Source organism: Talpa occidentalis, unplaced genomic scaffold (genome assembly GCF_014898055.3).
Source record: "Talpa occidentalis isolate TD23 unplaced genomic scaffold, MPIMG_talOcc4v2.1 talOcc4.7, whole genome shotgun sequence".
NCBI classification, from domain to species: domain Eukaryota; kingdom Metazoa; phylum Chordata; class Mammalia; order Eulipotyphla; family Talpidae; genus Talpa; species Talpa occidentalis.
In genome coordinates this window covers 90,226,650-90,253,785 of record NW_023605083.1, presented here as the reverse complement: position 1 = coordinate 90,253,785, position 27,136 = coordinate 90,226,650, and the positions used below count along the sequence as shown (strand labels likewise).

General features: G+C 35.4%; 1 protein-coding gene across 2 annotated transcripts in view; it reads left to right on the top strand.

Annotated features, from left to right (window-relative positions):
* RABEP1 (rabaptin, RAB GTPase binding effector protein 1) overlaps positions 1-27,136 on the top strand; it is an 89,474-nt gene that overhangs the window by 43,410 nt on the left and 18,928 nt on the right. The window contains exons 1-10 of one of the 2 annotated variants that reach the window (XM_037493437.2): positions 2,920-3,190; positions 3,828-4,031; positions 5,763-5,923; positions 8,142-8,261; positions 11,293-11,428; positions 14,574-14,752; positions 17,199-17,330; positions 21,957-22,424; positions 24,013-24,117; positions 25,777-25,893. In XM_037493437.2, the coding sequence (XP_037349334.1) occupies positions 3,040-3,190; positions 3,828-4,031; positions 5,763-5,923; positions 8,142-8,261; positions 11,293-11,428; positions 14,574-14,752; positions 17,199-17,330; positions 21,957-22,424; positions 24,013-24,117; positions 25,777-25,893 (1,773 nt within the window). In that variant the 5' untranslated portion in view covers positions 2,920-3,039. Of the gene's footprint in view, positions 1-2,919; positions 3,191-3,827; positions 4,032-5,762; positions 5,924-8,141; positions 8,262-11,292; positions 11,429-14,573; positions 14,753-17,198; positions 17,331-21,956; positions 22,425-24,012; positions 24,118-25,776; positions 25,894-27,136 lie in introns of those variants that run through there. The other variant, XM_037493436.2, reaches the window with a different exon arrangement.

The window sequence follows — 27,136 nt, the reverse complement described above, 5'->3', positions numbered from 1 at the left end:
AGTGATATCACATTATATCAATTGCTATACCAATAATAGGTGAAGATATAATAGCTTAGAGCCACAGAATTTTTAAAAGCTTGACCTAGGAATTCTGTACCCAAGAATATAGAAATGTTTTATTTATGTGGAACACTTTAATGCCTATGTTCAACTCAAAGGAAGACTCAGTATATTTAGAAAATAAAGCTACTTACTGTATTTTCTTACCAAATGCAATCAGAAAGATTTTAACAATATAAAAATTTTGAAAGTTTGGAAATTAGGAATGCATTCCTATTATGAGTTAAAGACAAAATCAGAGAGTGCAAAACATTAAGAACACATGAAGATAAGTGTGAAATGTAGCTTAAACAATAGTTTGAGATGATCTCTGTTCATCTCCAGAAGTTGGAAAAAGTGAATCCAAAGAAAGTAAATGAAAGAAAATAATAGAAATTAGTGAAATAGAAAAAGCAAAGCAGTCAGCTATAAAGTTAAAAGTATACTTTTGGATAAAACTAGTAGAAAATAAAAAGATATGATTACAGCTAGAGTAGAGCTATAAAAGCATAATACTATGTATGTCTGCCAAAAATTTTGAAATTTTAGATAAAAGTAGTTTCTCAGGATATATGAATTACCAAGATTGTCTCACAGAAACCCTGAATAAACTAATAATCATAAAATTTGCCAAGTCAATAGAATTCTTTTTTAAAATTTATTTATTATGTATGCATACAATTACTGGGATGTAAGGGGGGGAGGGGAGAGTTGGTGGGAGAGTGGCAGTGGTGGTGAAGGGATACACCAGAGACAGTGGGGAGCAGAACAGGCAGACTAACTGAAAAACACTGCTGAGGGGAGCAGCGGGCAGACGGGAGAGGTCTGCTGCACCATGTGGGTTGTTCCCTGGCCAGGCTGGTGGGCGGGGATCAAACCTAGTGCTGCAGTGGTTGGGGATAACTTGATAGTGCTGTCTTTAACTCCTGTGCCACCAGGGAGGCCCAAGTCAATAGAATTTGTATTTACAGGACCTGCTGGTGACTACTGGTTGTCTCAGCACTACCACCACGGTAGCTTGATTTTGATCCCCACATGGCGCAGCAGACCTCTCCTATTTTGCCTGCTGCTCCCCGTATCGATGTATTTCAGTAGATCTGCCTGTTCTGTTCCCTACTCTGTCTCTGGTGAATCCTCTTATCCTGGCACCTCTTGCCTACATCCCATTTCTTCTATGCAAATTAAATATCTTCAAAAATCTTGGGGTTTTAGAAAATATTCTTGTTTACAAAAGTTTTGCACAGGCTTATGTTTTATAAAAATATTTTGTTAAATCTTTAATATTTGTTACTTTCTTTTTTAAATTGTCAGACACTAGATAAAAAGGGTTAGTGTAATTGGATACTCAAACAAGAAGTATTAATACTAGTACACCAATACACACTTCTCATTTATGATCATAGAGTATAAAATCTCTAAGTTTTGGTTCTATAGAGTATTAAAAAATAGTATATACCATAAAAATCCGTACTAGAGATGCCAGGATAGTTTAACATTAGAACATCTATTGATGCCACTCACTATTAACAAATGAGGAAACTCAGAAAGGACCTTCAATTCCTGTTAATAACATGAATTCTTACTAGTTCTCAGCAAACTAGGTATTGAGAAGGACTTGCCTTAACCTAAGGAAATTTTCCTACATAGAGGAAGCAAGAGAATCTGCACTATTAGAACTAAAAAGAAAATTGAACATTGTTGGAATGAAGATCAATATTGAAGATTCAGTAATGTTTGTCTCTGTACTACTAATTAGAAAAGTAATAGAAGAAAAAGATATTCTGAAGCAAGCAAATAAAAAGAAATCAGAATGCTTAGTCACTTCTAAAGTAAAGTCAGTCTAAGAAACCTTTGTAGAGGAAATTTATAAAACTGTATTTAAGGGGACTCTTCGGTGGCACAGCGGGTTGAGCACAGTGCTGTGAAGCTGTCCAGCCTCTGCAGCACAGGTTCGATTCCTGGCCGGCAAGGGAGATTCCCACATGGTGTGGCAGACCACTCCTGTCGCGCCTGCTGCTTGCTGCCCTCAGCAGTGGACTTGGGTCGTTTGCCTGTTCTCCCTGCTCTGTCTTTGGTGAAGCCTCTCACCCTCCCGTGCCTCTGGCCTGTACCCCAGCTCTTGTATTAAAAAAAAAAAAATCTTAAAAAAAAAAACCCCACAAAAAAATAGTTTTTAAGGACATACTTTATAAACAGAATGAGATAATGTGTTTATAGGTGGGATGACACAGTGTTATAAAGAAACTCACCTTTATCTATACATATAGGACAATTCTAATTTTATTTTAAAATCTTATTCCTCCTTCCCTTGGGCCTTTTAAACTATCTACAAATGTACAAGAAAGAATAGGATCAAGAAGAGGGTAATTCACTACATTTTTAAATTTATTTATTTTTTTATTAAAGATTTTTTTTTTAGAGAGGCATGTTTTATTTATTTATGTATTTGTTTGTTTGTTTGTTTGACTGTACATGCACTGGGTACAGTCAGAAGCGCGGGAGGGTGAGAGAATTCACCAGAGCCAGAGCAGGGAGCAGAGCAGGCAGAAGGACCGAAGGACACTGCTGAGGGGAGCAGCGGGCGGCAGGAGAGGTCTGCGCACCATGTGGGACCCTCCTCCGGTGGCCGGGGAGCAGCCGGCGATTGAAACGGCACCGCGGGCAGCTTCGCAACCCAGCGCTCAACCGCTGCGCCACCGGGGAGGCCCTCCACTACATTTTTTTAAAATGGAAAACAGTGGCTATTGGTAAAGGCTATTTCCAATAGTGGCTATTGGGAAAACAGACATACTCCTATATTGTTAGCCCATAGTATCTATAGGTTCTTTATCTGCAGATTCAGTCAGTAGTGGATGAAAACTACATAATTACATCTATGATGGTTGCATTTGTACTGAATATGTACAAACCTTTTCTGATCATTATTCCTAAACAATCCAGTGTAACAACTATTTACGTAGTATTTTCATTATATTAGGTATTAAAAGTCATCTACAGATGATTTTAAGTATATGGGAGGATGTGCATAGATTATGTGCAAAGACTACATTTTCATGTATAAGGGACTTGAGCTTGTGTGGACATTGGTATTTGCAGGGGTCCTGGAACCAGTCTCCTGTGGATACTGAGGAATGGCTGTATAGTGTTGGTAGGTCCATTTTTTATGGAAGTCAGTTTCCATATATTCTAGCTAGGCTTAAATCATATAGAAAGCTCATCAGATAAACTTAATAGTTAAGAGATGATAAAGGAGTGCTGAGAAATTAATCCTAACTTAAAAATATCTGAATCTAATAACTATTATATACTGTTGTTTTATTAACATTCCTTTTGTATTTATGTTGTGTAAGGTACTGTCTTTATAAGCATTTTCATCTAATTGTTTCATCATTAAAACAGCCTTGTGACATGGTTATTTTTAATCTCCATTTTATAGAAATGGAAAGTGAGGCCCAGAAAGGTTAAGAAGACCAAGTTCATTTAACTAGTATGTGAAAGAGCCTAAATTTAGCTCTTAAACTATAATCTTAATTAATTACTATATGGTTATAATCACTATGTGGTTATATAGTTAATAATGAATTGATTTGTGATACCCACATACCTTAAATCTTACCTTTATTAAAATGATTACATTTTCTAGTTAATTTAAAATTTAATGCTTAATTTCTTTCATTAGAATGTTAACATTGTAGAATTAATGTTTTATTTCTTCATTGGATTTTCAGCCTGTTATAAAAAAAGCAAAACCCTTATTAATGGAAAATTGTTTGCTTTTTCCCCAGAGGATCTGAAGAGGCAAAATGCAGTGTTGCAAGCTGCACAAGATGATTTAGGACACCTTCGGACACAGCTGTGGGAAGCCCAAGCAGAGATGGAGAATATTAAGGCCATTGCCACAGTGTCTGAGAATACTAAACAAGAAGCTATAGATGAAGTGAAAAGACAGTGGAGAGAAGAAGTTGCTTCACTTCAGGCTGTGATGAAAGGTAAAGACAAAGAAAATAAGATCTCCTTTATGATTTTGTGAGATAACTGATTCTGATGATTGAGAGCATTTTTCAGAGGGTCTTAAAAATATATCCTGCATTTCATCTGTGTCTCTGTATTGCCATCTTTCAAAATAGAAGTCAGTGACATAAATTGGTATGTCATCTATGTTTTAACAAACTTGATAATGGAGAATTATGAGGGTGTTATAGAGAAAATGCATTAAATTAACTAATTCATTATAAGGTTAAAAGCAGGGCTTCAAAATAGTTTTTCTGTAGAAATTAGGTTAGTAATGTCAATGAATAAAGCTGCATAGGCATAGGGAGTGTGCTGAACTGGGTGATCTGTAAATAGTAAACAGTAAAAGGTTACTATTTACACTTAATGGTTCCTGCTTATTATTACCCATCAAGTTCAGTGTTGCCAAATCTTTCACAGTTTCAAGAAAAATTTGGATTTTTATGTGAAATCCCCACTGCAGTCTGTAAGATAGAATGTGTTAGAATAAACTTTTGGTGCCATCAGCTTGTGACCCTTGATCTAAAGAAAAGATAGTCATTTAGTCTCTCTCTGCCATTGGCACTTCTACTAAATTACTTCCTGCATTTCTGAGAAGATGAAATGAAATGAAAATGAAGTTGTCTCCCCGAATCTTTGGCTTCCTGGAATTATTTTAGGTAGGATTGTATATGTGAAATAATGATGACCACTCCTCTCCTGTGGGCCACTCCTCTCCTGTGGGCCCCTCTCTGTAAGTTTTGTGTAATTTTGCTTTAGTGATCTTTATTAAGGCACATAAGACTAGTCGTATTTCTGGGTTTATGGATGTCATCTAGGGATTACTCTCAACTTCATGTAACAATCCTGACTATAGTGACTTACCCAAATAGGAGTTCACTTTTTTCTGACAGAACAAAAAGTCCAGAGAGCTTATCTAGGGCTGGTTACAGTGGTTCCATGATGTCACTGGTGTCTGAGACTCCTTAGTCTTTCTGTTCCTTCATCCTTAAGTATGTGGTTTTCAACTTCATTTTGCCTCATGGTTGAAAAACAACTGCTCCATCGTCAGTTTGCCTCAGAAAAGCAACAGCTTTCTAGAAATATCCAGCATATACCCTTTTCTTACACTTTGAGGTGTGTGTGGTTACTCCTAACTACAAAGACAACTGGAAAATCAAAATTTCAAATTGGACCATTGACTAATGAAATTTCAGTGTTGTTAGGAAGGAGTGGAAATTAATCGACAGCCAGCAATGTTTCTCATATTATGTTTAAAAATTAAGACTGTATAAAATTTGCCTCAATTTAGAATCTTGTTTATAGTAAAATATTCTAGAAATATATCTCTTTTCTTTAACTTTGAGGTAGTTGATTGGGGTGACTTGTTATGTTTCTCTAAGGAGTTATAGCATGTCTAAAAACATAGGTTTTGGAGTTTGAATTCTAGCTCTGCTTCTTTTAGTGGAACATTGATCAGAATATTTAACTTATCCTGAGTTTTCCTCATCTGTAAAATAATGTGGCACAGGTTTATTATGAAGATAAAAGATGATGATTAAAAGCTTTCAGCAAAATTTTAAAAACTAGAAATGTTGGTTATTTTAATTGAAATAAAAACTTTCTAGAAATTAGAAATATGTGCTTATATAACTATTTTAAAAATTTTGGTGTGCAGATATTTTTTTTCCAGATTGCTTAGACATGAAATATTTGGTGATGTTTTGTAGAAACAGTTCGTGACTATGAGCACCAGTTCCACGTTAGGCTGGAGCAGGAGCGAACACAGTGGGCACAGTATCGAGAATCTGCAGAGAGGGAAATAGCTGATTTAAGGCGAAAGCTTTCTGAAGGTCAAGAGGAGGAAAATTTAGAAAATGAAATGAAAAAGGTATGAAGGAATGTATTTATCATGTAGAAATAATTGAATCCAAATGCAAGATGCTTTAACTAATACTCTGGTAACAGAAGTTGTACTTCTATGTTTTCTGTTAGAGGAATTATTTGGGCACAGGCATAAATACAGTACCAGATTATTTGATGCCCTCCCCCTCCCAACACCCTCAAATATGTATGGCAAACTTGATCACTTTCTTCAAATCTTTGATCACCTTATAAGAGCTGTCCTGACCACCTCATTTATTTTTTTTTATTTTTTTTTATTAGATAATAAATTTTATTGTTATATTCCCCATACAATTGCAGCCCCCCCATTCTGACCCCAATCCCTCCCCTCCCGCCCCTGCCCCCCTAAAAGTGTCTCTGGTTCATAGTTTTTTGTTGATTTTGATTTTCACTTTCTTATAGTTATTCATTTTCCTGCTGACCACCTCATTTAACATTGTAACCTACCTACTTTCCTCCCCAACACGGATGCTGATCATTTTTATCCTAATTCTTCTTTTCCCATTACACATTTCCTTATACATACAGTTCACCTATTTATTATGTTTATTGTTTGCTGCCTTTCTCTCCATGCTGGAATGTAAGATTCATTAAAGGCAGAAGTCTTAGTTGAATATCCTAAATGCCTAAAGTAGTATCTAGCACATACCTTTTCAAGAAAATTTGTTGAATGAGTATGTTTGCTTGCTGATTATGTCTAAAACTTGTGAAAGATGTTAGTTTTCTTTCTTTCTCAATATAACTTGGTTCCTATGTCACGAATATACTGCATTATTTTGCCTGAACATAGAGCAACTAAATATAAGGTGAAATATTTTATTATTGAGAGAGATCGTAGAGTTCTCATATACTCCACACCCAGTTTCCCGTTATTAACATTTTAAATAAGAATAGTACACAATAAAATATTATTGGCACACTGTTAACTAAATTCCATCCTCTATATTCAGAATTCATTAATATCCTTTTATTTTCTTTTCTAGGATCCCATCCAGAATATCACATTACATTTAGTCATGTTTTCTTAGGCTCCTTGTGCTATGACAATCACTCAGATTTTACTTTTGTTCAATAACCTTTCTGTCACGTTACAAAAATCATCTTTAAAAGTTTTATTTATAATGAAATATAATGTTTAGAATTGTGAGGTCAACTTTGCATTAATAGATAACTCAGTCTATGTTACATTCTTTGGTGCTGCCCTCCTTTTTTTCCCCCTGCTGGTTTTTATTATCCGACCTCTGTCAGCATCCCAAATTAGCCTTGACTGATGATATTTTAAGCTCACATGTCTTTCCCAAACAGGACTTACTTCAAAATAAAATAAACCATAAAATGACTTTGTAAGGATTGGAAAACAAAATGAAAACCTCTTTTGTAAGAGATTTTTTTCAGGGGAAGCTCTCTACCCACCTTTGGACATATATGATATTTTTCTCTATCATGAACAAATTCAGTGAATAAAGTTAATTTTTGTTTTCACTAGAAGGAAAAAATTAACTTTTATAGTGTTCCTTGGAATGTGCATAATTTTATAAATAAATGTCAGTATATAAATATATAATTATGTATGTATAGATAATTGTTTCTCAACAATTTTTACCTTAGGGTATTGTTTCCTTTTAATCCATGTTTTTGAGAATGAAGGATGGAACACAATATGATAGTTTTAGGAGTCATTGTTTGGGTTTGTTTCACTTAGATATCAAAAGTAAAATAGTTTTTAAAATGCTCTTTAAATAACTAGATGGCAGCTTCTTTATAGCAATATAACTTTCTAGTGTTTTAGGAAGTACATTTGTTTATGTTTAAAAGTAATCAGTCCTTTCATTCTTATGAGAATGAAATTAATTTCATTAATTTAATAACAAGAATTCTAAACATTAATATATTTATTGTGTGTATTTCTTTTTATATACAAGATATTTTCCAACACAATTATTCAATTAATTTAAAAGTCAGACTTGTCATAGTGAATCCATTTTCCTTCTTTCTCCCAAATTCTAAGTGAAATATTTAGGCACACTCTGATTATGACTTGACAAAGTTATGCAACATTAAAACTTAGACATGTTTCAGTGCTGTGAGTGCTAGTACAATGCCTGTAGAATTATTTGTTATACTAATTTTAATGAGTGGGTCACTGTTTCTTAGAAAAGCAATAAAACAGTAAGTTTATAACACTTAATATTTTTTAACTATAGGCCCAAGAGGATGCTGAAAAACTTCGGTCTGTTGTGATGCCCATGGAGAAGGAAATTGCAGCTTTGAAAGATAAACTGACAGAGGCTGAAGACAAGATTAAAGAGCTGGAGGCCTCAAAGGTTGTGAACATTGTGATCCATTTGCTTTAAACTTAGTATTGTGTCCTAATACTATGAGTAAAACTAGAATCACTGAGGGAGTAAAGTGTAACTTAGACTATGGATCTTAAGATCTTTAAAATGCAAAAAAATGCTTTAAGATGAGTTTGCCTTTTTGGATATTTCATTTTATTTTTAAAGATTTATTTATTTATGCATACAAGAACTGGGGTATAGGTCAGAGGTGCGGGGGGTGAGAGGATTCACCAGAGACAGAGTGGGGAACAGAACAGACAGATTGACTGAAATACACTGCTGAGGGGAGCAGTGGGTGAGTCAGGAGAGGTCTGCTGCACCATGTGGGTAGCTCCCTGGCTGGGGGATCGAACTCGTGCTGCATTGACTGCGGATTGCTTCATAGGTTGTGTCTTAACCCCTTGTGCCACCAGGGAGGCCTCTTTATGGATATTTCAAATAATCATAATGGTGCTGCTTGTGCTGCTTTGTTATTTAAGTTAGTAGAGAGCCCAGAAATTGACCATTTGTATATGGAAATTTAGTATATGAGAAGTGGCATTATAAATCAGTGGGAGATGTTTTTAAAAAATGCTTTCAAATATTAGTTATAAATGTAAAATAAAGTGAAATTGGCTTCCTGTTCCACACTTTACAAAAATTAATTTCTGTGATTTAAAAATCTCAGAGTGAAAAATAAATTTTTAAAGCTTTTAGGTGTTACAAAAAGAAAATTATTTGAGGGTACAAAAACTTTTTTTGTTTTTAAAGATTTATTTATTCATGCATACAAGAACTGGGGTACAAGCCAGATGTGTGGGAGGGTGAGAGGATTCACCAGAGACAGCGGGAAACAAAACAGGCAGACTGACTGAAACACACTGCTGAGGGGAGCAGCAGGTGAGACAGGAGAGGTCTGCTGCACCATGTGGGTATCTCTCAAGCTGGCCGGGATCGAATCCGTGCTGCAGAGGCTGAGGACAGCTTCACAGCACTGCGCTCAACTGCCTGCGCCACCAGGTAGGCCCATGAAAACATTTTTTAAATAAAATAATACTATAAAAGATTGACAAATTTGCCTATATTAGAATATAAAATTTCCATACTAAAAGATACAGTAGGTAGTTGAAAGAAAAGTTGTGAACTATTAGAATATATTATACTCATACAGACCAAAAAATAGTGCCCAACGCTAATAAAAATTGCCAATTCCATATATGATAAATGACCCAAAAGGAAAAGTATCTGAACAATTTACAAAAGAAGAAACTATAGTATACAAGAATGAAAAGATATTCAACCTTACTAGAAATTAGGGAAATGTAAGTTGTGTGAAATTCTTCCCAGTTTCAGTTGCTGTTCCAAGTTGGGTTCCCAGTTGACTATCCTGGGCTTATCTGGGTGTAGATATTGATACCATATAAATCTTTTCCTTATAAGTAGCTTTTGGTGATGTGTCCCCATCCTCTATTTATCACTGTTTCAGGTTTTTTTTGGTAGATGTCCTTGTGTTTTTGTTATTTTTTTTATTGGTGGCTTCATTTTGAAGGCATTGAAATTCAAGGAAGTTCACACACTGTGCTACTATTAATTACCACCATCTTCCCAGGGTTCTTAATAGTTTTGGAATGCTAGAAATACACCATTAGTTCAAATGTTTATTCTAAGATAATAGCTGATAGAAATAATGGTTAGATACCACCATTTTATGTCTGCCATTTTGATTCTCTTCTACCATCAACATCAGCTGAATTACCACCCTCTCCAAATGAAAGAGAAAATGCCTTAACTACAGCCAGCAGTTTATCATGCTTAGTTAATAGCATTTTGGTTGATGACAACATCCAGTGAAACATTAAATGGCAACTTAAGTAATCATATTAGTCCTTGATCAGTACTAATGTATTAATAGTCTTCTAAAGATTAGATAACTAAAAACATTACTATTTCAAATTTGAAGAAGTGGGATGATAAAAGGCACGAAAATGACTTCTAATAACCATTTGAAAAAAACATAATCATTTGAAAAAACTGAAAGTTAAACAGATAGCCAAAATTTATGATGAACGGTTTATAAGATGGGATGGAGGGCCTCCCTGGTGGTGCAAGGGATTAAGTACCACACTATGATGCTATCCACAGCCTCTGCAGCACGAGTTCAATCCCTGGCCGGCCAGGGAGCTACCCATGTGGCACAGCAGACCTCTTCTGTCTCACCCGCTGCTCCCCTCAGCAGTGTATTTCAGTGGATCTGCCTGTTCTGCTCCCCACTCTGGTGAATCCTCTCACTCTCTCGCATATCTGGCCTGTACCCCGGTTCTTGTATAAATAAATAAATCTTAAAAAAAAGTTTATTTAAAAATAAAGATGGGATGGAACAACTGATTGTATAATCACTATCTGGGGGCAAGAGTGTATTTTATTTCACTTATAACTATCTCAGATATTAGTTTTTTTTTTAAACATTTGAATATTGTATCTGTTCAACAGAACTACAGTATGTTTAAAAAGATGTGATTAAAGCATTCTCTGCTTTTCTTCAAGTTTGTGTTCTTTATAGTATGAGACTAGTTATTTTTTGCATCATGACTTCTGTTTTCCCTCTGTGACTGTATATGTCTCTGAGAATGTCTCCTTTTATAAATTTAAGGCACTTGGAATTCTTACCAGAAAGCAAAGAAAAGCAAACTTACAGGGGTGTGATACCATTTTTGTCTTTGAAAGCAACTACTTGTCTTTTTTTTTTTTTTTTTAAACACCACTTGGTATTACTGACTATGCAATAAAATGAGCACATGTAAGTATTGATCTGGAAATACAAATTGGAACTATCTTTTGAAAAGCATGGTACAGAACTGTTATGTGTAATGTCAATTATATATTCACTCTGGTGACATGATTATGAATAATGCCTACTATTGTTATTTTCCCAGAATCTGTAGTATATGTTTTTTAATTAAAAATATGAATTTTCAATTCTTGTAAATTTAAATACAAACATCAATTTTTAGTTTAATAGAATTGTGTCTTGTTTCAGGTTAAAGAACTCAATCATTATCTGGAAGCTGAGAAGTCTTGTAGAACTGATCTAGAGATGTATGTAGCTGTTTTGAATACTCAGAAATCCGTTTTACAGGAAGATGCTGAGAAACTGCGGAAAGAATTGCATGAAGGTAAATATGTACTCTATTTTTTTAATTTCAGTCACTGAGTGAGTTATGTAAGTACTTGATATTGACTAACAACAATACATATTCTAAAACCCAATCCAACATATTAGTGATTCAGTTTAAACTTTGTAGGTGATTTGAATGTTTTCATGAAAAGTTGAGGGTTGTGAGGTATACTCGAATTGTTAACCTCTTCTCTTGCCTCTAGGTCCCAGTAATAATTTCACAAGACAAGTGTTCAGAGCAAAAAGATAATAGGGCTAAGAATTTCTGCTCCCCCCACTTCATTCATTTTGGTGAAGGTGAACATGGGACAGAAAGGGGAGACAATATATTCTGGTATCCTTAAGTAACAATCCTGTTTTTAAGAGACATTTTTTATTTCACTAGCCTGGTAGCAGAATGATGTAGAAATTGACTCTGTTTTCTAGAGATAGAGGAAGAAGGCTCATCCTTTGCCCTTTTAATTCTTCTAATAATTCTTACATACCTGGGGTTCTTAACCTTGTGTTGTAGACTCCTTTGGCAGTCTTCTGAAACCCTCTCAGAATAATGTTTTTATTCCAGAGAATACATAGAATTATGAAAGAAGTGAATTATATTATAAAATTTATCAAAACATTAACTGCAAACTTAAGATATAATAATAAAAGTACCATTTTATTAAATAACAAGGTTTATTAGCAGTTTATTAGTTTATATTAACTACTATAATTTTGAAGTAATGCTGAGCATAAATGATAAGATCTCTGTAACAGCTGTACTAAGATGAAAATATCTGTGACTTCTGTTGGTGATGAAGTCATAGCTATTGCTATACTGAATGTGATTTGTTACCTCCATTTTATAATAGAAGGAAATGATAAATTTTAGTTAAAGGTTAGTAAAAATAAGATATAGCATTTTCAAATCGTCATGTAAATGCATGGACCCCTTGGAATCTTAAGTTTGTTAATAATTATACTAGTAACATTTTAATATGAAGGTTTAGGACTATAGTGATAGAATCCTACTATGAACACTTTTCAGTGTATCAGCTATTATGGATGATACAGCCCTTTCTTAAATAACTTAGGTTTTCATGAGTTATTTTCCAAATAGTGGAAGGCTGAAATGATACAATCCTCAGGATTTTTATGAAAATGACCCAAAGTTTGAGGAAACATTTTTCAAAAGTACTTCTACAGTCAGAAAGACAATTTGAGAAAAAAAAAAATTCTGTGTCTGTAAAAAAAAAGTTTTCAATTAAAAAAAAAAAGATACCCTGAAAGGTGTCCAAATGAAATAGGAATTTATGCTTAAACTCTACACCCCAGTTCTTTCAGAATTAGTGTAAGACTACCAAACCTTCCTACGATATCTGGAAAAGTATCTGAGAAGGTTTATTAAGTTGTGTAATGGGGTGTAGTAATTTCAGTAATGAAATACACACAGAAAGTCTCCAAATGAAAGAAGACAGAATGGAGCAACAGTGTAACTTACAGCCTCAGTTGGTGGAATCAGACAGGAAACCAAGTTAGTGCAGTTATGTATGATAGGTGCTAGGCTTGGAAATGTAGGAGGCAACAGTGTCACAGATGTGCTTCTTATAAGAGGTTGCTTTGAACAGTCATTTTCCAGGTAGTCAGAGATGAACATAGCATTTAAGCCATTTGCATGTATACAAAAAGGTAAAGAAGTTTAAGAAATTAATTCAGCAGAATTAGATGTAAGATGTAGTAGGGCAAAATGTAAGATAAGAGAGCAAGGGGCCAAGATTGTAGAGACCTTATACTATGGACTTTGGATTTCATCTTTCTTTTTTTTAATGGAAGACAGTAATCTGATTTAATAGTTGTTCGTGCAGAAATCTACGGGTATTAGCTTTATCCAAATTTGATGTGAATTAACAATTATATTGACAGAAATAGAAAAATTAGTATACATCAATGGAAATGTGTGTATATATATAGAGTGAGATATAATTCATATGCTATGAAGTTTACGCTTTTGTAATGTACAATTCAATGTTTTTAATGTATTTACAAAATTGTGTGCTATCACCACTAATTCCAGAATGTTTTCATTACTCCAAAAAGAAATTCTGTACCCATTTACCCATTATTACTCTCTGTAGGCTCCTTTTCTTCAGCCCCTGGCAACACAACCAATAATCAGAAAGATTATTAAAGATTATTAATAAACAAAGTCTCTATAGATTTGCATATTCTGGACTTTGACATAAATGAGATTATATAGTATGTGACATCTTGTCTCTGGCTTATTGGAAGGGTTTGTAATTGACAATGATATTTTGTGTTTTAGAAAGTTCTATTTCACAGAAGTGTGGTGGATAGAATAGAGGGGACAAAACTAAGCAAGGGCAGGAAGAATAATAGACACTGCTGTTGTAGTTGTTTAAGGCATAAGGACTGATCTGAGGCAAAAGTCTGTGATGCCTGTGTGACACTGCACAGAATGGAGAATTCTCTAGGCCTCTGTCACAGGTGAATGTGTTGGGTGAGAAAAAGTCAGAAGTCTCAATTGTCTCATATTTCTGATTTGAGTAACTTGGTAGATGGACACATAGAGAATGCTACCTACTTTTTTGGGTGAACTGATGATATAAGTCAAAATTTGAACTGACTCATCCTGAGAGTTCTAAACCTAAATGGGCTCAAGAAGTTTTCTTGGATAACAGATTTATCAGAATGTATTAAAGAGAACTGGAATGGTTACTACACCTTTGACCTTTACAACAACACCTACCAAAGTATATTCTCTAGAACACTTGCTATATGATTGGCTGTCTAGAAAGGGTTTTTTAAAAGTGAAATAAATTTGGAAAATGTATTATATATCACTTTCCATGAGACCGTATATATACTCTGACTTCAAAGGAATCTTTAAAAATATTTTTAACCCAGGTATTCTAAAACTTACTGAATACAGAAGAATTTTTTCCCCACATGTTCCTAAGAGCACACTTTGGGAGACTGCTTAGAGACAGGGTGTTATGTGTAAGAACAGCTGTCATATGCAAAGATAGGCTCTTCCTTGGTTCTTGTGAAAGGCAGAATCCCAGGCAGTGCTCCATTGACCAGACCTATGTTAAAGAAATTGTCTACCATTAAACTTCAGTGTTTTGTATTGGGGGATTCCTAAACAGTTTGCCATCTCTTGGAGCAAGAGCGACAGCAACACAACCAGTTAAAACACACATGGCAGAAGGCCAATGACCAATTTTTGGAATCTCAACGTTTGCTAATGAGGGACATGCAGCGAATGGAGATTGTACTAACTTCAGAACAACTCCGACAAGTTGAAGAACTGAAGAAGAAAGATCAGGTGAATAGCAGTTTTGTGAGACCTGCTTGCTTTGTTAATGATACAGTCCATATGACTATTACTTTATATAGAGATTAACTTAAACTGATACAAGTTATATACACCCTTTCAAAAAGCATAACTGCTTTTGGAGAATTTTATTTTCTAGTTTTACAAATGACCTTGTCCGGGGAAAAGAACTGATCTAGAAATGATCATCTTTAAGACTGCTGAATGCAACGGAGAACATTTTAAAAAATCTTTATAATTCTGTCCAATTTTCCTGGGACTCCTGAATTGTGTTAATCCATACCAGGTCTTTTATAAAGGTGCTCTAAAAGCCTTATTAGAAGGTGACAGGGTGGAATGGAGGAACTGAGTGATATGAAAAGGCAGGTATCTAGAGTACTGCATACCCAAGATACTATTTTCTCCTTATCTTCAAAAAAATTACTGAAATTGGGGCCTCCCTGGTGGCACAAGGGGCTAAGTGTCAGCACTCTGAAGCAGTCTGCATCTCCTGCAGCATGAGTTTGATCCCCCGCCAGGAAGGTGACCCACATGATACAGCAGACCTCTCCCAACTTGCCCAGCAGTGTATCTCAGTAGATCTGCCTGTTCTGCTACCCACTCTGTCTCTGGTGATTCCTCTCAACCCCTACATCTCTGGCTTACACCTTGGTTCTTGTATGCATAAATGAATAAATCTTTTTTAAAAATCACTTAAATTACATGCGTAACACACAAATACCATCCTCATGTTAAAATATTTTAAGTACAGAGTGAAGTAATAAAACAATAAATTGAAAATCTCCCAAGACCTCCCTTCCCAGAAGTAATTACTTTGCACTAAAATGTACTCAGTCTGGAAGGCAGTCTTCTAGACCATTTCTGTGTTTATAAGTGTGTATTTAGGTCTTTAAAAATTGTACAACTAGTATGGTATTAATGTTCTGTAACTTAGGGTTCCCATAAGCATTATCTTGGACATATTTTCACACCAGAGATCTCATTTTGTTAACTGGTAGCATATGTGTACTGTAATTGGTTTTATCCATCCCCTGTAGTGCGTGTCTAGATGGTTCTCCTCCTTACCCCCACTTTTTTTTTTAATCATTTCAAACAAAGTTGCAGCTAATATCCTGTACTATCTTATTCACTAGAATATGTCACTAGGATAACTATGTAAAAGCTTTTCTACATATTATAAGAAATATTTAAAATTACCTTATATGACTTAGGTTAGATTTTGTTTTTCTGAAGTTTCTTCTTTTTAAATTTCTATTTTGTCTCTAATTCTGACTCATTCATCTATGTGCGGACACAACCAGCTTAAGGATTTAGATTTTTAAAGTATAGAACTAATCATGCTCTTCCTGCTGCCTATTAAAACAATCTACACTCCTATACTGGTCATTTAAAGCCTTTATTAACATTTCCTGAGTTTTTACTATAAGCCAGCATTGTGCTAAAACTTTATATATATTAAACTTTATCTCTTGTAGCTCTCAGTATTAACAAATAAATGAGCACACAAAACAACAAAATGCTGCAAATGAAATAGGTACTATGGACAGATCTGAGGTTTGACTCAATTTCTGATTCCAGAGTGTAAGCACTGAGTCACCACCCTCTTCTCCTTTATCTTATTCCATGTATCTCATGTTCCTGCCTCTTTTTAGTGACATCCAATTATTCAATAATCTTCCATTTGCCTGCTCTTCTGCCTGCTCTTCTGTAGCTATACCTTTGTACATGCTTCCTTTCTTCCTGGCACCATTTCTTGTCTCCTCTCACACATTTATTAAACTCATTTTACTAATCCTGCAATATCCAACTAAATTGTTAACCTTTGAGCTTCCATTCTAGTTCCATCAGATGAAAGCAGTCATTGATTTTTCTCCTATAGAACCTGTACGTACTTGTGTAGTGTTGTAACTAAATGTACCTTTGTCCCTCCCTCTAGCCTGTTTGGGGGCACTGAAGGTATCAGTTCATTTTTGTTGAATTATTGGATTAACTCCAATCATTCCTTTATTTCATATAAACTTGGACATGTTTCTAATAGATACTAAGTGTCATAGCTTTGTCTTGTTTTCTATGATAATTTGAAAGAATGTTCTGTGTAAATTTTCATTTCAAGAAGGGGGGTGATTTACTTCTTTTGCTTTGCCTTTCACATAGTGTACTTTTCTTGAAAGCTGTTCTCTGATTTCTTCTTTATGCCAGGGTTCATGTTTTGTGCCTGTAGTATTTAAGCAACATGTTATGGTCATAGATGTCCTTAGATGTTATTATAAAACAAAGTGTCCAGTTTTCTCTCATCATAAAACTCTGTTCATTTTTTTTTTTGTTTTGAGCAGTTAAATAATTGTAGATAATGAAATACTATACATAATGAATCATTACATATAGATTACCTGGGTGATTTTATTTTTATATTTATTTTTTTCTTTTTACCTTTTAGGAGGAAGATGAACAGCAAAGACTTAGTAAGAGAAAGGATCACAAAAAACTGGATGTTGAGGAAGAAGTGAAAATACCAGTAGTCTGTGCTTTAACTCATGAAGAATCTTTAGCCCAGTTGTCAAATGAAGAGGTATAGTGAATTTATCATTAAAATTATTGTATGCATGATGTTATTTTAATTAATATAATATCTTCAATTATTTTTATGGTATTATCGGTAGTACATTTTGAAACATGTTGCAATTTCTCTCACTGTCTCTGAAATAGCTGTTCTTTTCCCAGTGGTTCCAAAATTAAAACATCAGAAAATTTTAATAACTACAAGAGGTTTTTTGAAATGAATGATAAGTGTTGCCAATGCTTGAGCTTCTCATTTAAAAAACTATCTGAAATATTAAAACATTTAACTTCCTATAGCATATATTTAATTATTTATTAACCAGTAAAAGATCTTAAGGCCTAAGAACAGTGGGTGAGGTTTGAGAGATTCTGATGGGTAGGAAGGAGCATTTCAAGTATTGGGTATACAAAGATTGGAAAGACCTGAAGCAGAAAGTGTAAGGTGGTGTTCCTATGACCTCATCACTTCTCACCCACAATGGCTTCTTTATTACCTTTTCTGTTTTCATCCTGTCTCATTGTAACCTCAAACATATTGTCACATTAAATTTTCTTAAATGCAGCCACAGTCAGACCACACCTATTTCAAAAACCACCACTGACTTTGTTCTACATCATGAAGTATATAAATTGCCACTCAGTCAGTCAGTGCCCTTCATAGTATGTGCTCTGTTTTTAGCCACAGTGCTTCACTTGCCACCTAGCTCATTGGTTCCTTCCCCTGGAACACCCCTCCCTTTACCTTTCTGAGTATGGAAATCCTTCTATTCATTCTTCAAGACTCAATGATGATACCTCTTTTTCAATAAGGGAAATGCTTCTCTTACTGCCTTTAAGTGAAAACTTAAGTTCCCTCATTTGGCACACAAGGGCCTACAGTTGAATGACTCATTAGCCTTATCAGACAGTCGGCTGTATCATAGCCAGATCTTTCTGCTTATTGTCCATGTGCATATTCCTATTTATACTGCCCCTGCTGTTTAGAATTTCATACTTTCCTGGCTTGTGAACCAATTTCAGTTAAGTTAGATAAGGGTCTTTTCTCAAATTCAGTGGTATCATGTTTTTGTTTAGATTGAAGATTTACTTAGACCTGTATAGAATCTACTTCCTGTTTATGGATTGTTTAACATTTAAAAAATGCTTTAAAAATTTCCAGTGAACATAGAAAGTATGATGTAATTGTTTTTCTACATTCTTTGTTTTGGGTCATACACTGAAGGTCACTTCACCTGATTATGCTGTGCATTTTTAAATAGTTAGACTTGCAGGAGAATGTCTTAATTTTGGGGTGCTGCCAGACATTAGTTTTTGCATCATGCAGTTCTATGTCCAGAATGTTTGAAAAAGTTTCAAACTTCAAAAAATATTTTAGCAGGAAATTAGGAGAGGGAGATTTGTTGTGATTCAGAATGAAGCATTTTTCTTATTTTTGGTTCTGTCTGAACAGACATGTGATAAAGTGTACATAACTTTTCCTAATATTTGAAATATCTTTTAGATGATCAGATCTGGTATTTTGTAATTTGAGTGTTGAATGTACATGTTTTGTGTTGAAAGTTATTACAGTTTATTGTAGCTTGTTGGCTTAAAGTTAATATGAAATGCTCTTGACACTTAGATTTCTTGCTAAAAACATTTAAAATTTATAGAACCTTGTATCTTCTTTAATTGGCAGAATATACTTTTCTAATTACTTAAGTAATATGTATTCATTATGACAAAGGAAAGTACAGAAAGGTTATACAAAGTAAAATTACTGATAGGTAATTCTGATGTCCAGAGATCACCACCACTTAGCATTTTGGTATGTGCCTGTCCTTTCCCTCTTTCTCTTTTTGTTTCCAAAGATAACATTTTTTTTTTAATTTTTACTTTTCAAACATAATTCATATTGTAACTGTTTAATGAATATCATTTCCCACCTAAGTTTAAAAGTTTTGGCAAAAATGCTTTCCCTAAACATGATATTTAATAGCTTAATTCTCTACAAATTGATTTGTGCCCAGGTTTTAATTTGTAAGAGTTGTTAAGGGATAATATGTATAGGTGAGTGCCATTGAACAAGAAGTGTAATGTTAATCACAGTTCACCTAAAATGAGAGGCATGTAGAGCCACATGAAAAAGCACCAGTTAGTCATGAGGCAAAAGCAGGAGCAAGAGGAAAGCATCAACCCAGCCAATAGGAGTTTTTGCGGGAAAGGCAGGACAGGGCAGGGTAAATAGTATAGGAAAGACTATTTTGAATAATCCCATTGTGCCTTAGGGCATAAAGTCTGTCTTTAGTTTTTTAGTACCTGGTCCTGGGTTGACACAGGGCAGGGGAAATACTGGCTTGGTGTTTAAGAGTTACATGAAGGAGTTGGATGGATGAGGTGTGTGGAATTGGTATTGGTTGATTTCTTTAGAAAGGTATCTTCATAGACAAGTTGTTATTATGTCTAGGAGTTAGCTACCATGGGAGGGGCAGTCTCTCCCCAGTCAGCAAGGCTCCCCAACAGTCAAAAACATCATAAAATATAACGATTTAAAAACATAATTAACATGCTAGTCAAGTGGCTTTTCATTTTTTATTAGTATAATTTTTTATTATAAGTTATGCATAATGCTTTTATGTATAATTCTTCCCTATACTGAAATCATTATGGAATTACCTGATTATGTACTTAGTATAAATTTTTATGAAAAGGACTGTTGAGTTTAAGGCCATACACATTTTTATGGGATTAGAACATACTGTTTAATTACAGAAACACATTAACAGTTTATGTTCCCTTTTTGCTAGAAGTATATGTCCCTTATACTGTTATTAGTATGTTTTTAAAATAGCCCTCAACTTTTCTGCTGGAGTTCCTTTTTCTCTTTGGTGTCACAGCAGAATTGTATATGATACCTTTAGATGTCAGACTTCTTTGTAAGCAGACAGAATGCATTGACACTCCAGTGTTTATTCGAATACTTATTTTGGGACCTTTGCCATAACTAGTTTAATATGTACTAGATGTGTTCCTCTGCCATCTGAATTTCAACAATTAATTCTTTAAAAAGAATTAATATAAAAGGTGTTGACTTTTTATTATACCAAATAAGGATAAATTTAAAATATTTTTTAAAAATCTGTATTCTTTAGTTTTCCAGTTCATAAAAGGCAGGGTATTTAACAACAAAAGTTAGAAAGGATATGTTACAATAAGACTAGTCCTTTAGATGGAATAAGTTTGTCTCCAAGAAAAATTTCCTATTTTCCTAGTTTCCTGATTTCCTAACTCACTGTGCAACTTGCAACTGCATCATGGAATGCCAGTAGTGTGCTTTTTGACTTTGCAAATATGCTAATTGGAATGAAAATTCATGTAAAATGATATTAATCATTTGAAGTGTGCATTTAGTGGCATTTAGTACCTTCATAGTGTAAATGCACCCATCACCTCTGTCTAGTTTCATAACATTTTTATCACCCCCAAAGGAGACCCCATTTCTGTTAAGGACTCATTCGTCATTCTTCTTTCCCCTTAGCTTCTGGAATCACTAATTTGCTTTTAGACTCTCTTGGTTACCTGTTCTGGACATTTCATATAGATGGAATCATACAATACTTTTTTTGGTCTGACTGACTTCTTTCACTTAGTATACCACATTCATTGTGATTACACCTTATTCGAAACTTGGTTTCCAGTATACCACTAAACTCATTTTTCCTCTGCTTCTCTAGCTACTTCTTCCTTTGTTCAGCCCCAAAATGTTGGTTTTTTTCAGGGTTCATCCCTTGGCCTTCTTCTCATCCTACAGACTTATCCAAGGTGTTCTGATTTGCTGCTGTGACTTTATCATTATGCAGTGGATACGCCCTATCTTTATGTAAAGACTTACATGGTCCTCTATCAGGTGGACATCTCTACTTGGATATACCATAACCACCTCATATTCAAAATACCCAGCCCTGAATTTCAAGAGACCTTCCCTGACTCCTTATGTCTGGGCTGAATTCTTCTTCTTGAACTCCCAGATCATTCCTAGTGCTACTCTTGTCATTTTACTAAGTATAATGTTCTGATAGCCTGCTTGTTTATTTTTTTTTTTCATGAAACTATAAGCACCTTGAGGTCAGAGTTGTACAAGTTGTATCTTGTCCACTCTTTGTATCCTGAATGTTTAGAGCCTGGCATAGTAGAGACTTAGTAATTATTCCGTGAATATGTGAAGGTAGCACATTAATGATCATCCTATGTAACATGTGGCAAAGTAATTTCAATATATGGTGGTTTGTCTCTTTGAAAATATAGAGACTTGGGCCTCCCCAGTGGCGCAGCGGTTGAGCGCTGGGTTGTGAAGCTGCCCGCAGCCTCTGCAGCGCCAGTTCGATCCCCGGCTGCTCCCTGGCCACCTGAGGAGGGTCCCACATGGCGCGCAGACCTCTCCTGCCGCCCACTGCTCCCCTCAGCAGTGTACTTCTGTCCTTCTGTCTGCTCTGCTCCCCGCTCTGGCTCTGGTGAATTCTCTCACCCTCCCGTGCTTCTGACTGTACCCAGTGCTTGTATAAATAAATAAATAAATCTTAAAAAAAAAAAAAAGAAAGAAAGAAAAAAAGAAAATATAGAGACTTGCAACTTGGCAATATATTTTTTCACATTTCAGGAACATTTAGATAGTACCCATGGTTCAGTCCATTCCTTAGATGCAGACTTACTGTTGCCATCTGGAGACCCATTCAGTAAATCGGACAATGACATGTTCAAAGATGGACTCAGGAGAGCACAGTCTACAGACAGCTTGGGAACCTCAGGCTCACTGCAATCTAAAGCTTTAGGCTATAACTACAAAGCAAAATCTGCTGGAAACCTGGACGAATCAGATTTTGGACCATTGGTTGGAGCAGATTCGGTGTCTGAGAACTTTGATACTGCCTCCCTTGGGTCACTGCAAATGCCAAGTGGGTTTATGTTAACCAAAGATCAGGAAAGAGCAATCAAGGCGATGACACCAGAACAAGAAGAGACGGCGTCCCTCCTCTCCAGTGTTACACAGGGTATGGAAAGTGCTTACATGTCCCCCAGTGGTTACCGCTTAGTCAGTGAGACAGAATGGAATCTCCTACAAAAAGAGGTGAGTTATCTTCCTTATTTTTTCCTCTTGCTTTGAGAATACTTGGTAGCTCTGGGATTCATTGTTCATTTACTAGCACCTGGAGTCAAGCATCCCTCCAAGTATATGTTAACCCATATTGTCTGACCATTGTCATAGTCTGCTTTGGCTGTTCCTAGTGACTGTGACAAAGGAGGGAACTAATTTCATTTAGTGTCAGCTTTTCCACTTGCAATCACACTTTTGAAGTTGTAGCAATCTTCCTGAAAAGCATAGCAAATTTATGAGTAGCTTGAATTTGGTTTGCTTTGCAGGTTTTTATAATCTCAATATATTCCCAAATTTATACTCTTTCATTTTTCCTTGAGATCTAAAGGGCAAATATTTGTTAGCAGTTGATGCTGAGAGTGAGTATAAGGAGGGAGTAGAAAATAAGGGAAGAGAATGGAAGACAATCTTCAATGAGGTTAAATTTCTTCCTAATACCATTTACAAACTCAGAAGATTAGGAGGTAAGAAATTAAATGAAATAAAGCACAGTGGGGCCTCCCCGGTGGCGCAGCGGTTGAGCGCTAGGTTGCGAAGCTGCCCGCGGCCTCTGCGGCGCTGGTTCGATCCCCGGCTGCTTCCCGGCCACCGGCGGAGGATCCCACATGGCACGCAGACCTCTCCTGCCGCCTGCTGCTCCCCTCAGCAGTGTACTTCGGTCCTTCTGCCTGCTCTGCTCCCTGCTCTGGCTCTGGTGAATTCTCTCACCCTCCCGCGCTTCTGACTGTACCCAGTGCATGTATAAACAAAACAAACAAACAAAATAAATAAATAAAAAAAAAAAACATGCCTCTATAAAAAAAAAATAAAAAGATTTAAAAAAAAAAATAAAGCACAGTGCTTTATAGAATACAAAATCCTTTTATATACCTGATCTCTTTGAGCTTCATGATATTAATGAGGCAATCAGGGCATGGTTGTCCCCCAATTGTAAGTGAAGAAAGTGTCTCTGAAAGGTAAAGTGAATCACTCAAGTTCTTCCTTTGATTTAATGGCAATATCAGGGTTAGAATCCAGGTTTTCTGACTTCTGGTGCTTTCCTTTACTCACAGCTACTTCTCTTTAAAGAAGCTGTTGATAAGTATGTGGAATAGCCTATTAAACTGAAAAGAAACTATTCTCTTTAGCCTTATGGAAAACATGTATGAGAAGGTGCTACTTAATAGTTTCATACTACTTTGTAATTGGAGCTGGTAAAATGGTGAATTGGCACTGCTTCCCTGTTTTCACTCCCCTTGGCTGAGTAGTATTGATTTAAATTGTGAGTGCCATGGTGTTATACCATTTGCTTGACTTGTTTTTCCTCAAATGTGGTGTTTTCAGTCCTTAGCTTCATGATGATAAAGTTGTGGCCTTCTATTTTACTACCACATTTGCAATGGAGCTTGTAAATCTTTTAAAATCTGATTCTATAGTTTAACTTCTTGCCATAAGCCTGAAGAAATTATTTACTCCATGTTCTACTTTAATAACATAGGTAAGTCTGTGCATGTGTTCCTCAAGTATGTGATGTAGAATTATTTTGTTATGGCTGATAAGAGGTAATTTTGGTGCCCTCCAGGTACATAATGCTGGAAATAAACTTGGTAGACGTTGTGATATGTGTTCCAATTATGAAAAACAGTTACAAGGTATTCAAATTCAGGAGGCTGAAACAAGAGATCAGGTGAGTTTCTTTTGGATATACTGGGTTGGTGAGCTGTTGTAATTTTATTGAAGGTATGGAATTAACTTCTTTTTTCCCTCTGTCATTTGCTTAATGAACTGTATCCATCTTGTTCAGTATGAAATAATCTGGTACATGAAATACCAGTTACATTTCCAGCAGGAGCACATAGCCTCTGTTGTGTATCTGTTTTATTAACTTGCCCAATACCACACAGGTCAGTTCAGTAGCCCTGGCATATCTGGCATATCTCTCTGCCCCTTCCACCCAAGACCTAAAAATGGTATTGTCATGAAATATATATGCATGTGAAAGTACATTATCATTTGTAAATTTTGGCAGATAAGAACTTGATTATTGCCTCTAACTGAATAAAAGCTTAATTGAACATTATATTAATCAGTATTTGGCCTCTGCATTGCTTATTGGCTACATCTTGTCATAAATTTGTTGAATTAATGTTAATTTATAGGGGCCATAGAAATTAAGATTTGGTATGCTGAAATGAACAAATCTTAAGTATCTTTCCAAATACATGCTTAATTCTTGGTTCCTTAATATCATTTGGGAAATAGGTAGAATTTCTTGAGTAGGCTTGCCAAAGTATGAGTAAGGAAAAGAAAATTAATTTATAGTTCCAAATTGTTCTTTGGTATGAAGATTGTTCCCATAGTCTTCAAAATAATATGAAGAAAATCAGAATGGTTGTTCAATATTTTCCAATGTCATTGGCATTGATTTCTTATATGTGCTTTTTTCATAGATGATTTAAAGATAAATTTCTAAAGTTACTTGTAAAACTAATACAGTTCTTACAGTGTGACATGGACATGGGCTATTGGATTCTAGTCATTTCAATAGACATTTTACTGATGCTTCGTTTGTGCTTAGAATTCTGCGGACTCTTGGGCATTCAAATACAGATAAAATACACTTTGAGTGTTGCCAGCTAAGCCATTAGTTAAATATACTTTGTTCCTGTAGATGTACACACAGAACTAGAGGAGGGATAGGGCAGCTAACTTAATAGTTGGCTCAGGGAAGGTAACACTTGAGCTGAGTTGTTTTCAAGCTGGAGTGAAAGTTAATTAAGAATAGAAGTGGGGAAAGGATGTTCAAGGAAAGGAAAGAAAAGAGTTCAGTGTTGTGGAGAAGTAGCTAGGCATATGGCATGTGTGTGGTAGGGGGTAAGAAGGGGGGGGTATTGGGAGAGGAAGCTACTAAAGAAAGACCATGATGAGAGCATGAGGGAGGGTTGATAATTGTGAAGGGATTTAATTTTACCCTGAAGAGTTTGAGAGGCATTTAGAGATTTTAAGTAGGGAAATAATATGACTTGAATTTTGTTTCAGAAAAGAAAAAAATGTATTAGTGGGGATTGTGGACTGGAGTCAGAGGACAGACTGGAGTTAGGGAGGCCAGTGACCTAGCCTAGCGGATCTAAGAAGAAAAGCACATATTTTCAAATGAGATAATATATGTGAAAAATTGCCAAATACGGTGATTTCACCTGTTCTCCTTTTGAATTAACAAATATAAAATCGTTTTTAGGGGGAAAAAGATGAGATATTTTAGAACTATTACCCAAGTTAAGGATTTTTGTTTGATTTATGAAGGAATTTTGGTACTTTCTTCTAATTAACACTTAAAACTGCATAGGTGAAAAAACTGCAGGTGATGCTAAGGCAAGCAAATGACCAGTTAGAGAAGACAATGAAAGATAAACAGGAACTGGAAGACTTTATAAAGCAGAGCACTGAAGATTCAAGTCATCAGGTAAATGAAGGTTTTAAGACTGTGCCCTGGAAGATGACTGGGTTGTTTAAAATAAAAAACAACTGTGTTCTGAAAACACAGTATTCTTTGTTTCTTGCCCTGAAGAGATAGCATTTCTGTTTTTCTTCAGGTAAAAAGATATCTTACTGTTCTTTCTCTGGTATCTATTTTACAGGTTTTTAAAAAATCAACTTTTAAAATAACTGGTTATGAATATCGGGAGACTCAGATTTTCCTTTCCTTTTTGATTTTTATTAAGTTTTTCTACTGTACAGGCAACTTGATGACAAGAAAGATACTATTTTTAATTTTCTTTTTGACTCTTCAGAGTATAGCATCCATTAGGAAAAAAATCCATCTTACACAGATACACCAAACATACTAGAGCTAACATCTGTGAAGCCACCATCAAGGTCAAGTAATAGAGGGGCCTCCTTGGTGGCGCAAGGGGTTAAGTTGCAGCACTGTGAAGCTGTCCACAGCCACTGCAGCATAAGATCAATCCCCGGCCAGGGAACCGACCCACATGGCGCAGCAGACCTCTCCTGTTTTGCCCACTGCTCCCCTCAGCAGTGTGTTTCAGTGGAACTGCCTGTTCTGTTCCCCACTCTGTCTCTGGTGAATCCTCTTATCCCCCTGGCCTGCACCCCGGCTCTTGTATGCATAAATGAATAAATCTTTAAAAAGAAAAAAAATGATCAAGTAATAGAATATTAACTAATACCCCAGAAGTCCTCATTTCCCCCTCCACTTATTACCTCCTCCCTAGAGGTACCATTGTGCTAATTTCTAACACTGTCAGATTAATTGTGACTGTTTTGTGTTTCTTTCTTTTTTTTAAACAAACGAAGTATATAGAATGCATTCTTTGGTATATGTGTTGTCCATTCAACGTTGTGATATTCCTACTCACTATGCATGGAGCAGTAATTCGTTCATTTGTGGATATATTATAGTTTGTCCATCTTAATGTTGATGAGAGTTTGGGTTGTTTCCAGTTCTAGGATATTATGCATAATTCCTACTTTGAAATTTCTTTTTATGACTTCTTGCATAAGTTTCTGCTGGATATATGCCTTGGAATGGAATGCCTGGGTCAAAATGTTCATCAACTTTAGTAGATTATAAGGCCAAACAGTTTTCAGAGTGATTGTACACATTTATACTCCCACTAGGAGTGTATGAGAAGAATTCCTGTTGGTCTACAGTCTTCATAAACTTGATTTTGTTATTTTAATTACAG